Source organism: Xiphophorus hellerii, chromosome 14 (assembly GCF_003331165.1).
Source record: "Xiphophorus hellerii strain 12219 chromosome 14, Xiphophorus_hellerii-4.1, whole genome shotgun sequence".
In the NCBI taxonomy this organism is placed as follows: Eukaryota; Metazoa; Chordata; class Actinopteri; order Cyprinodontiformes; family Poeciliidae; genus Xiphophorus; species Xiphophorus hellerii.
Genome location: NC_045685.1, coordinates 10931086 through 10944417, shown reverse-complemented (window position 1 = coordinate 10944417; position 13332 = coordinate 10931086). Strand labels below are relative to the sequence as shown.

At 37.3% G+C, this 13332-nt stretch overlaps 1 protein-coding gene across 1 annotated transcript in view; it reads left to right on the top strand.

Annotated features, from left to right (window-relative positions):
- The window catches only part of poln (polymerase (DNA directed) nu), a 48606-nt gene that overhangs the window by 31992 nt on the left and 3282 nt on the right, over positions 1–13332 (top strand). Inside the window, exons 18-24 of the mRNA XM_032583981.1 lie at positions 1295–1406; positions 4285–4367; positions 6835–6966; positions 10791–10901; positions 11175–11253; positions 11673–11740; positions 12944–13005. Coding sequence (XP_032439872.1) covers positions 1295–1406; positions 4285–4367; positions 6835–6966; positions 10791–10901; positions 11175–11253; positions 11673–11740; positions 12944–13005 — 647 coding nt within the window. The remainder of the gene's footprint in view (positions 1–1294; positions 1407–4284; positions 4368–6834; positions 6967–10790; positions 10902–11174; positions 11254–11672; positions 11741–12943; positions 13006–13332) is intronic.

Here is a 13332-nt window from a genome sequence, read left to right as displayed (position 1 = left end):
TGTTGCTGTTCTGTATTTACTTTTTAGACTTTCATGTCTGAGGGATGGATTTAGCGACGCTACCTTTCGTAGCCGTCTTGCATCCATATGTATGGGTTTCTTTATTCTGTATGCTGATCAATTTATTCCTCCTGAAAGCCTTTGTACGTCCACCACAGCCCACAAGAGGCATTTTAGTCAATAAGCACATTGAGCTTTTAAGCTTTTATCTATGAGCTCTGAGCTTTGGTGTGCTGCAGTGCATCACCAAAGGTTGTTCAAGGGAATATGAATGATGATTGTAAGAGATATGAGTAATGGTTGTTGTTCAAAAGTTGTTTTAATATTGGTACATAAATCATATTTTGAGTCAAGACAAATGTAAAACAGTGCACATTTCTGCACTTTCTGATGAATATTAACGATGGTGACAAACCTTAAAATGAGATTCAACTCATTTAACTGTACCTTAAACCTCTTTACTTGCTGTTTGGTGTTTTTTTTTTAAACTTTATTCCAATAAAAAAAGCATTTAGTTATGTATTAGTTCAATATATTAGCTTTGATGTTAATCTGCCCCAGATTTAATGATCGGTATTTAGAGGCGTTTGCAGGAAGTCAGTTATTTTTATCTGGATCGATATAGAGACAGTTTCAGGTATAATCAGGCCTCAGGCTTTCACAAGATCATGTATTCACATGTTCTGTGTGTGTCATTTCACCCCGCATCGTACTGGACATGAATCGTTTTTCTTTCTTTATAGCTGCCTCTTTTTCTCTCATCCACACATCCTGGTCAGCAATATGTTTCTGAACTGCCAGGCTGGCTCGGGGGAAGTGCTCTGGAGCTCATCAAATATTAATAAGACGGTATCTTTAGAAACTTGCTCGCTTATGTCAGCACAGCCAGAGCCAGTTGTATCTTTTTCCTTATCTTTCACCTCATCGTCATCTCTCAGAGCATCTTAGCATTTCTGTCCTTCCACCCAAGTTTTACAAGATCTTTAATAGTTATTTACCTGACAGATGTTTTTGCTGTGGTCCTCTTTATGAGCTGTTTGGTATTTAGAGATATTCTTCATCCATATGGTTATTTAAAAGAAAGGAAATGTGTGAAAGATTAGGAACTCTTCCAAAAAAAATTGAAAAATGTTCAGAAAACGTGAAGAAATTTTAATAAAGACATTTTTAAGAGATTACAAGAAAGTTTGGCTCCTTACTAGCAAAGCACAAAGGGAATGAGTGACGACTTTAGACTTTTACACACCACTGCACAACTTTAAGGTAGTAACTGAAAGGTTTGTGTTTGTGACAGACTTCTGCCAGGTGGAGCTCCGCTTGCTGGCTCACTTCTCCTCGGACCCGGAGCTGCTCCGCATTTTTACCGACCCGCAGGCCGACGTCTTCACCATGCTGGCCTCTCAGTGGTGCGTCTCCCTCACACACTCTCGCACACCCTGATCCCCCTGCCAAGGTGACCGTTGCCACACCGCAGGGAGTCTCTGATAGTCTCCTTCTCTCGGACTCACCATCTCCTTCACTTCAAACGCTAATCGCCTTGTTGCCATGACGACCACGCCAACTGCCTCCGTTTCCATGCCCAGGGGGCCTCTGGGATTGTCACCCTGGTGATTGCATTGTTTTGCTTTTGATGTATTTTAACGACTGGTGTGTTTTTCTCCTCCTCTCTATCGCTGTATGTGTGTGGTGTTTACTCGCTGGGTTTATCGTTTTGATCCTGCCCGTCAGTAACGTGTTAAATTAATGCTCCTGTTTCAGACGCCTCTGCAGCACTGACTGACCAGTTAAGCAGATTACCACATTAACAGCCCTATTCAGGCTTTACACTCTTTTCACCTTTAAGCATGTTAACTGGTGTCATTTGAGCTCTGCTGGGATTACTCAGTCAGAGCTTCTTCTTCTGCACAAAGTTTCCTCTCGTATAGAGTTCACATCATCTGCTCTTCTTTCTCTCACTTCTTGATTTCCTTTTGTCTGGCCTTATGTTATGTTTTGCTGAGTTAGCTTTTGTTTCTATTCTTTCTCTCTCAAGACAGACGTGAAGTAAATGATCACATAAAACACCTTTTCTACATGTTGAATCCTAGAAGATGTTTAAAAGTTGTTGGTTTAGAACATTTTCTGCTGAAATAATTGCTGATGACCATTTTTTAGATTTCTGACATTGCACTATAAAGATTGCAACAGCTCCAGTTGTTTTTGACTATCTAATTGTTGCTTTTACTACACATACAAGCAGGTTTGGATAATTAACTATTTTCTTCCAGCCTTTTCTTGGTTTATGAAAATCAGATCTGCCTTATTTGAATGTTTTCTCATGTCTTTCCTATTTTGAAGAGGGGCTGTTGCATTCTCTTTTGTCCTGCAGGAGAACAAGTCGAAGGTTGACAAAATAATAAATCCCTTTTACTTGGATCACCTTAAAAATTTGTCATTTGCACTCATTTTAGAGGATATATTAAGGGTGTCATTAAGTCTGGTACCAGGGAGTTTCTAAACAAGTCATTTAATAATTGCTACTGCAATGAAAATCTTTAGTTTTTAGACAAAGCATCTCTACCAGGGGCACTAACAAAAAATAATCTCCCAAAATTACTGTCCAACACCAGTGACTTGTGGACCGTTGCCCAGCAGGGGGCAATAAAAATCTAGTATGAACATTTGGTCCAGATGCACAACAGGGGGGCAAATATTCAACTTTAAATGTCGATACTCCCAGTCAGTCACTATATAACAGGCGAGTAAACAGAGGAACATATATGGGTGATGAGAAAGACGGCCTGAGAGGGATTTTTTGATTTGATTATGCTTTTGAAAACCTTGGAGCATTGAGGACCTTCAGACACACCAATAATTTAGTGTGTGTGTGTGAGGCTGTCTGTCAGCACTGAACAGAGACAGCAGTTTCTCATGAGCCCCTTCAGAAATGCCACTTTGCAGACGTGTCATTGCATCCTGTCTGATCCACAGTACTACGGCTCTCTCCGAGTCGCATCACATAACTGTCACTGCATGTCCATCTCCACGCCTCCTGTACTTTTAGTAGTCCTTTATGTCTGTTTTAGCTCCACAGCTTCTGTGTATTTGCATGCTGTCCACATATAACTTTCTCCACACAGCTAAGTCCTGCTTTTCTCTTTCTTTTTATTTTTGCTTTTAAAAATCAACCATGATCCACAAAAGTTTAAGTTTTCTTTTTCAAATATACCATCAAATTTTAAATCCAGAATCTTTATAGTGCAATGTCAGAAAACTGAAAATTGCCGTTTTTCTTGACAAAAATGAACACAAAAACAACTTTATTGTCAAATAAACTAGACTTTAATTCTTGAAGACATGCTGTTTGTTCTGATCAACCTGAAGCTGAACAGTTTGGCCATAATGATGATTGTTACAGTTGGTGGAAAAAGAGGGACACTCGCAAACTTGAGAACACCATCACCTGTTATGTAGTATGGTGGTGGCAGCATCATGTTGTGGGGCTGTTTTGGTGCATGAGCTTCATAAAATGGATGACATCATGAGGAATGAACATTATGTGGAAATACTGAAGCAACATCTGAAAATGTCAGCCAGTAAGTTAAAGTTTTAGAGACAATAATTATATGCATATGGTCAAATTGATTACAAAATGGCTTAAGGGTTTAAGGACAACAGAATCAATGTTTTGGAGTGGTCATCTTGTGTTGGCAAGGCAATCTATAAACCTGAATGCCTTGGGTTTATACACCAGTTCTATCAGGAGGAATGGGCCAAAATTACACCAAATTATTGTGAGAAGTTTGTTAAAGGACGACTAAAATGTTTGACCGAAGTCATACAGTTTAAAAATCAATTCTACCAAAGGCTAAGGAAATGTAAGGAAACCTATGCGTATGACGTTTACGTCTCACGCAGTCGCTCGGCGCCATCTTTAAAGGCCACAGACCAAAACAAATTTTATTCCGGAGTTTAAATAATTTTAAGTAACTTAGATTCAAAGTATCTGTGAGACAGCTGTTTTTGTAGGTTATGTTTATGACTCTTGAAGATGACGCTCATATCCCTACGTCTAGAGCAGTGACGTCACGTTCCAAAGCTCTATTGGGGAAAAATGATCAGTAATTTAGTTTAGACAATCCTTAGTGACAGGCTTAGTCTAAATTAAACAAAAACCCATTGGAAAACAGGGTTAAAATATATATTTTTATGCTGTATTTAAACATGTTCAACACTGACTTTAGATCAAACTTTTATTTGTTATAACAAAGTGTAAAGGTGTTTTTCTTGATCTCTGTCACCCAGGAAAGTGGTGGGTGTTGATGAGGTGACTCCTGAAGACAGGGAGCATGCCAAACGCATCGTATATTCGGTGGTTTATGGAGCAGGTGAGCACATACCGCCATTTGAATAAGAGTAAATAAAAGATGCACCCTGCTATTCACTTGAATGTTTGGTCCAAAATAAATAAAATACTGTCTGAATAACAGTAAGAAATAAAAGAAGAACATGAAAAGAGTCAAATAAAGAGATGGGAAATGCTTGGAAAATACCAAAGAGAGTACAATTTTGACCCAACAGTAGTATTTTAGCAACAGCATTAAGGTAATTCTTAATGAGCTTTTTGCTGAAAACTTGGCAGACAGTTGATGACCAAATGAAAAATCATGCTTCTCTTTGGTCACAACCGTCTCTTACTGTTCATAGAGTGCAGCTTTTTTTCAGCTTTTATTTATCCACTGTCCTCATTTTCTACACTTGACAGTATAAAAAGTGCTGTAAAAATAAAGTTTGGTTGAAGGATTTTTTAAGACCACATGTATTATGTAATCAGGAAGAACATGTAACATAACATTTATGAAAACAGCCAAAGTGTAAAGAAAATCTTTCACAGACTAATGAGCCAGACAACCTTAAGAGATTACCAGAAATACAGACTCTTTAAAGCAAAGTGAAAAGATATGAATGGTAATTTAAAATGTGTGTGTTTTCTTGAACATGTACTCGTATGGACGAACAGGAAAACATCAACATCTAGTTTCACCACTGACTTATTGCCAGTTAGTGTAACCATCTTTGTTAGATTACTGTTTTAATACCAAGTTCTGGTGTTTGTCAGCTACAAGAAACACCAAGGCACAGATTTGTCATTTTGAGTCAGTAAATATTTGATATATTAAAGTTTTAGAGCCACATGTCAAAACAGCTTGTAGCCTATTATAATCACTGGTTTTTGGGTTTTGTTTTGAAAGAATTTAGTTTGTTCCAAACGTGTTGCACTAAAATGGCAGCTGGGTGTAAAAAGTAAAAGTTTTGTTGGACTTGAAGCATACAACTAAGTTAAAGCTAAGTAGCATTAACAACAAAAAAACAAATTAGCAAAAAAATTTGCAGTAATACATAAATAAAATAATAAATATATTTGTAAATGAATAAAAAGGGCCACATAAAAAAAGTATTTAAAAAAGCGATAATAAATCTAATAAAGAACACCCAATGAATAATCAAATAATAAATTGCAAGGCAGCACTTGTCGCATTTCAACTTCTTATAGTCTGAACAGTTTGAAAAAACAGCAATCTTAAATTGTAAACTAATAAGATGAACATATAAAAAAAAAAGCATAAATTATCATATTTTGTTGAAAAATAGTACAACAAATCGCAATAGCAGAAGATTATTGCTCATAATTTAGGTGAGTGGGGAACAGTACAGGCACACAAAAGGAGGAGCCCTCGAGGAGATCCTGATCAGCGTAGACAGACCGCTCTTTATGGAGGGGTGCGTTGCTATGGTTACTAAATACCAAGGAAAGCTCTCTCCATGAGACAATCAGGCCAGGGAGGAGGGGCACAACAGCAGCAGCGCTATGGACTCATGCACAGACATATGTACACAAATAGGTCAGAAAATAGTCGAGCAATGCAAAAATGCTGGTGAACAAAGTGGCATGAAGGAGGTCAGTCAAAGGTAAACTATCTGCTTATTAAACAGGACAAATACATATTCAGGTTTTATTTTATTAAATTTGACTGAACTTGCATGTTTTTCCTTTTTATGTGTGTTTCTTGAATGAGCGCATCTGAAAGGCAGTAGTAGTTTTTCCATTTCAAATTTACAGTTAAACAGGGACGAAGGCGTCAGATACAGGGCAGGAAAATTGAAAGAAAGGAGGAAAGGAGATATAAAGCGGTGCTAGAGGTGTGAAAGCAAGCAGCACAGAGGGCATCAGTAATGAAGGTCAAAGTTCACCTCAGTGCTGACCTCATTCAGCAGGAATGTGGGGCCCTGCACAAGAGCAACACAAAGCACAACAGGCCCAAGTAAAGGCCTCACTTTTATATCCAACCTTGTTGGATCAAACACCTTTTTAGATACAACAAAGTTGTATAACAGTGGATATCTCAATATGAATAAACAAAAATGTCTGAAAACAATACATTTAGAACACGTTCTTATCCACTTAACAAGCCAGTCATAATAATAATTAAATCATTAATGGATTTCTCTTTATTCTCAACACAGTACACGTATCACAATGCATTTTTCCAGCCACACTTTATCATCTCCTCTTAAAGCTGCTCTTGTGGAAAGGACAGTAAAAACTATACCAAAGGGACCTCAGGGCTTTTTATATTTAGTGACTGATCAAGCACAATAAAAAATACATCAAAATGAAACAGGCAAGAGAAATAAGGTCAGTTTTTTTGGTTTTTAATCTGAATTCACTACTAGTAATTTGAGTGTTTGAGAAAATGGTATAGATTTCATGCATCTATTAACAGTGAATACATTAAATAGACTTTGTGTTTTACAATAGCCGGTTCTAATCCCACATCATGTTACTTTGTGTAGGCCGTGAACGTCTGTCAGGGATTTTGGGGGTGAACGTTGAGCAGGCTAGTCGTTTCCAGGACAGCTTCCTCCAGACCTACAGAGAAGTCCAGGCGTTCATCCAGAGAACCATCCAGCAGAGTCACAAGCAAGGTCGGACTGTTTTACCATCAAGGTTATTAAATATGTGTTCCGAAAACAAACTGATACTGAAACAAATGTGTCGTAGGACGAATACACAGTAGAGCTGCAAAATTAAATACGGTCTTTTTCAGAGACAACACGTTATCAAAATTTTAAGTTTGTTTATCTTACATCTCCGCTTAAAAGAGGAAAGACATCATACATATTCATATATATGCATATACTGTATATATATATTTATATATTATAGATATGTACAGTAATATGCCATTTTGTTTTGAGGTGGTGACACCGCAGAAACCCAGTTAAAACTGGACCTCGGCCTTCTTGAAACACTAACAGAGCTGTTCAAAGACAAATGGGACCAAACGTATTTCACAATAGGATAGCAACAGCTGCTTTCAGATATTTCTGCTTGTTCTCCAAGTCTCTGAATCCTGGTGGATTTTTCCCATGACTGTAGTGACAGTGACAGAAGCTGTCTTCGTCCAATAGCTGTATGCGTGTTGATTAAACACACTGTTGACAGTTGGGGTGCTCTCTGAATTTTTTACATGCACATCTCTCTGGATGTGTTTGGCTAAAGAGTTAGGAGGATGTGCTCGCATTGGCAGGAATGAGACAAACTGCCTCGGGTCAATACTTGAAGGGTGCTTCAAGAAGGAGGGTTGGAAGGGAAGGGTTTGATGGTTCCGACGGGACACTTTATTTATATATTCTGACTGAACTGCCAGCGCAGCACACCTCTGACTTGCACATGCTCACACAAAATAGTGTGAAGTCTGCACTTTAAACCCTCACTGAGCACAGCCAAGAGTGGACATGGAGCATGATGATGTCACAATGCACCAAACTTGTGCTTTGTGACATCTGGATCCCCTTAATTCATTTCAAACAGTTTTGGTTAAAATGTCAGTCTGTGGCCAAGCAGCTCAATGTCTCAAGTTTATTACTTATACGCCTTTTGCCTTCCTGAGAAAGTGTAAAGTATTTGTGTAACAGTGTTTTAATGGAACACTATTGTTAATGAATTCTGAAAAGCATTGGAAAAAAAACTTGTTTTGTGGCTAACATCAAAGCTTTAGATACTTTTCATGTCATCTATTTTTCTTTCTTTTCTTTTTTTTTTCAAACACTGGTTTGCAGTCACGCAGACCGGTGCTGCATCACCCAACACAGCCCGTCAGCAGTGACACGCCCCAATTCCTCGTGCTGCACGTCCTCTTTCTCCGGAGGCAGCTCCCTAATCGATGTGCTGTAATGAAATGCTGTGCACAGATCGGAGAGGCCTGCGCCTTCTCAGGTGAACGATAATTCACCAAACCTTCAGCTTCAGAAACTCTGCTGGGTTTATTTTCACCTTGAATCTGCTCTCTACTTCTATTTTATCTCATTGGTCACTGATTTTTAAATTCTACTTCCTGTCTCAGCCTTATCCCATCCTGAAAATGAAGATAAAACGGTCCTCTGCATGGCAGAAGAATTAAAGTCTTGACAGCAAATTGTCTGGCTGTCTTACTGTGTGGACTTGGAAATAATTTGTGCTCCTGCATTTCGGTCACTGCGCCACATTTACAGTTGGTACCTGATAGGGCAATATTTTGTCTAGGAGGATGGATGATGGCAGGGTAAGCAGAGATGAGGGGAGCGATGCAGGCTCAGCTGCTGTCATATTTGTTGAAAATATATTTTAAAGGGCAGTGTGAAGGTGAGCCCTGTCTCACAATGCAGCTGTAACAGCTGACAGAGAAGGTAAGAAAGCAAAGCAGTGACCAAAAATACCATAAGAGTTTACTGATTTTCATTCAGGTGCATTTTTTGTGCTGTTATGTTGTCATGTTTTAAATTCTGTTTGACTTTTTTGCCTTGATGTTAGTGAGTTAAAACCACTGCCGTGAATAAGATCACTGTTGCTCTTTATATCATGCAAATTTCATCAAAGCTCTTTGGATAAATGCTGCAGCATCACCTCTAAGAATGCCAAAGATCGTTTTCAAAGGGAGGATTTTCTCTTTCAATTTTCTTTAAAGTCCCGAAGACTTCAGCTAGAGTCTTCAAACTCTTTGTTGTAAACACATAAAAACAGACTGGAGACATCTGGAGGCTGTGAAACGACCTAATCGTTTTTTGTGCTTTTAGCAGCTCTAAAAGATTTTAGCCGCTTCATGATTATGCCGAACAGATCAGTTTTGGAGACAGTTTTAGAAAAACTAAAACTTGTTCAGTTTAAAGATACAGCACAAGGATTTCTACATGTTAGTTATTAACAGGTGGTGCTAAAATGTTGATACCAATTTCATCATATGGCTGAACAGGACTTTGAAGAAATTAGAAAAAAAGCTGAAATCATTTCTCAGCATCTTGGCTTATATAACTAAATAGTAATGAAATATTTACTGTAATAGGCTGTATTCTACTTTTACCTTATCTCAAGCTTTAAAAAGACACCAGGATGGATGAATAGACATGTAGATAGATATTAATACTCCTGTTCAAACCATCCAAAGAGCCTTATGGAAAAAAGAAAAGACATGTTTTGTTTTTTTTGTTACATTTCTGTGCAAGTAAAAACATCAGGGGCTGCCAACACATTCCAGCAGGACTCGGGTCACACCTGTCTGCCTACAGAAACACTTCCTGTGATATTCTTTTACTAACACTCACTAAACATCACAGTTACTGGGCCCCAGAACAACGATCACATTCCTTGGGAAAGGTCATATGTATGCGCCAGAGGTCAGCAGAGCAGCAGATTTGTGGTTTTTGCTCCCTGTTTTGCACCGTATTTTTTACTGAATAGTGGATGTTTTTGAGGATGATTGTGTTCATAGGTCATTCAGGTTTCATGTCCTGGGTGGCTTAGCTGACACTAAGGGCTACTGGAGGGTTTTAGGTGGAAAGCCTCATCTATTGTTCAGATTGGTGGAATGTACTAGTCACCCATGTGTACCAGCATGTGTTGGTTTTGCATAATTGTATATAATAATGTGTCTGTCCATGTGTTATGCATAACAACTTTTTGCCTATATGGAAAATCCCATCCTCACTGTTACACATGGTGGCAGCATTATGCTATGGGCATTAAGCCTGCACAGTTTTAGAAAAATATGTGATGATGTTGGTGAATGTTGTGATAATAATATAACTTGAGATAAAAATAAAACAACTTGTAGTTTGTTGCATTAAACAACTTTCACCACGTATATTTCAGAGTTAGAGAGCCTGATTGCATGGTATTTACAATATTAACTCATATTTATTGCACCCCACACAGTTTAGTGATGTTGCAATAAAAACAATAAATTTGTGATTTATTGTCCAGTCCTAGTGGGAATACATGTCTACAGAACTGGTTTCTTGTATAAAAACCAGTTGCAGACTGAAGAGGAGGTTCACCTAAACATACAGATAGAGCTGCAACCAGTTTCAATCAAATCATTTTCATCTTAAGAAGGTCGAATAATTATGCATGCAACTGCGTTTATATTGCTTTTGTAAATGTTTAAATTATGTATATGTTTATTTAAAAAAAAATTTTTTTTAAACATATTTAAAAATCTGTGGACGTTAATACTTTTGCAAGGCAATAAATATTTTATTTTGGAACTCTAAAATATTAAGGAAGTGCAAGAAAACATTACTGAATTTTGTTAGAAAATTCTTGTGAACTGTTGCTTTTAGATTTATGGGTAGTTTTCTAATAAAACGGATTGTCTTCCTTAAGAATAATGTGTTGCTCTAACTCTACATCACTCACCGCTCAGGGGAACACCATGTTTAATGTGTGCATTACTGATAAAATGGTTAGTGTTTGATTTGGTTTTGTTTTTTAGGTTATGTGGTGTCGTTAATGGGACGCCGACGTCTCCTTCCCAACATCAGCTCCCCAGACTGGGGGATCCGCATGCAGGCTGAGAGGCAGGCCGTCAACTTTGTGGTTCAGGGTAGGAGTTGTGATACTTTTACCACCGGTCAGAACCAGCTCCACTCTGTTCCATCTGTTGGCAGCAGGTTTCATATTCAATCTGTAAAAGTCCTGAATTTCATAAAAGTATTTCCCAGGTCTGGAGAAGTCTACAAGTGTTGAAGGAAAGTTGAAATGTATTTAACTGATAGTCTGTTAAGCACAAAGGAAAAAAACATTCTTTGACTTTTGAATGTTTCCTGCTTTATTTTGAGAATAGACAGGTGTATTTGTGTGCTTTATCTAAATCCAGGCTCTGCTGCTGATCTCTGTAAGATGGCTATGATCACCATGTTTAACCTGGTCTCCTCCTCCAGCTCGCTCTCTGCCAGGTACCAACAATAAAAATCAAACTCTGTATTAGCTTTCTTTTATTTGTAAAAAAGACTCAATAGTAATATGTACATAGGATCTTAGCTTCGTGTGCCTCCAGGTGGTCTTGTTGTCTCACTGGAGAAGTGACTGAGTCTTTCACACCAGAACACAGAAACAACACTCTCAGGCTCCCCAGCCAACTAAATTAGCTGAGACTGACTGCTGCTGCCAAGCAGTCAGCTAGAGTAAACACACTTGAAGCTTTCGCCAAATTTATTAGTCTCATCATGTGTTAGCTTAGCAATGTGCAAAGTAAACATGGCTGTACTGACGCATTCACTCTGGTTTATTTGAAAAAGACTGCTTTGCTATCATCGGTAACTGTTGATTAGCAAATAGTATTTTATGTGTTTCTGATTGTTTTATGTTCCTACAGGCTTTTAGCACAGCTTCATGATGAGCTTCTTTATGAAGTGGAAGACTCTCAGGTGGAGCAGTTTGCAGGTATACCAGTTTCACCTAAAAAAAAAAACACACTAATTAAAAAACACTATTAAAAAAACAAATATAAACTTTATTATAGGGGCTCTCTTTTTGTTATGTGTGTTAGACATGATTGAATTGGATTCTACTTTATTTATCCCTCTCACAAATGTATTACTGTAATATTACTTGTAAAAATATCAAAATATATTGACCACATGTAAAACATTGAGACTAAATGTTTGTTATGATAATATTAGGTGACTGATGCAATTCAATCTGTTGAAAGCCAGATGCAGATATACTGAAGTCTGTCGCTGCAGCTACGTCTGAGGGGGGAAAATCATTTAAACACATATTACATTTCTCCTAAACTTGCTGAATCATCTCTTTTACTTCCTGTGGTTTTCACATTCAACATGATACTTAATAAATAAAAAAACAAGTTAAAACTTCCTTAGAAATAACACTATTTACCAGTGGTAAACAAACTGAATTTCAGTGCTTTGCTTTAAAACTAAGATCAATTTGGAAAATATATAACAGACTTTGTGATTTATGATTGGATTTAGTTAAATTTTAATTTCTGTACATGAACTGAATCTGTTTGTGGAGTTTCTTGAGATGTTTGTTGTGAAGCTACACAGAATATAGCTTTAAATGTCTATTCAGAAAAGAACTACGCCCAGTGCACATGCATTGATGATTTTGATTATGGCATTTATTGAAATATAATGTTTGTTACTGTTTTTCTCAATTGTTGACTGTGTTTAGTCTTTTATGAATTTGTATTTTTGCGTTTTTATGATGTAAGGCACTTTGAACTTCCTTGTTGCTGAAATGTGCTTTACAGATAAACTTGATTGATTGATTGATTGATTGATTGAGTGATTGATCCAGCACCATTTCTAATAGATTTTAATTCAACACAGTCTCATACTATATTTATTGTTTGGTTACCTTTTATTATTTTTATTTCCATAGATTTATTTAATTAATTTGCAATAAAAACTTGAAAAACAAACAGTCTAATCATAAAACACAAACCCAAAGTCAAAGAAAAGGTGTTGACTGAAGCAGTGCTTAGTTCACCTTCCCTTTATCCATGATATTTTTAGGCAGGTTCTTTAGTTCAGGTACTTAGAGACATTAATACAGTCTAAACTTGTATTGTTATCGTGTTTATTCTTCTTGACTTGCATCTGAATGTGTTGTTTTGTGCAGGTTTGGTGAAAAGCACCATGGAGTCCCTTCAGTACATCCACCATGTCGGAGTCCATCTGACGGTGAGGGAAGTGAAGAGACTCTGTTCCTGGTTCAATGTTTAATGAAGTAAAAATGTAACTTTTTGTTGTCGCCTTGAGAACAAATTCATTAGAAATACATGTTTTTTTTTTAGTTGTTTCAGAAAACGTGGATCTATCTTGTGGCTAAAGTTAATAAACCACAAGTTTAATGAAAACGTTTTCATACCTCCTTGAACTTTCTCAGATTTTGTGACATTACTCAAACTTCTGTTAGGAATCTAGCGATGACTAATTCTGTGGTGAATGGAAACTTTTTCTACAGATATAAAATATTTTTTAGAAAAACACTGAGTTGGTATAAATACT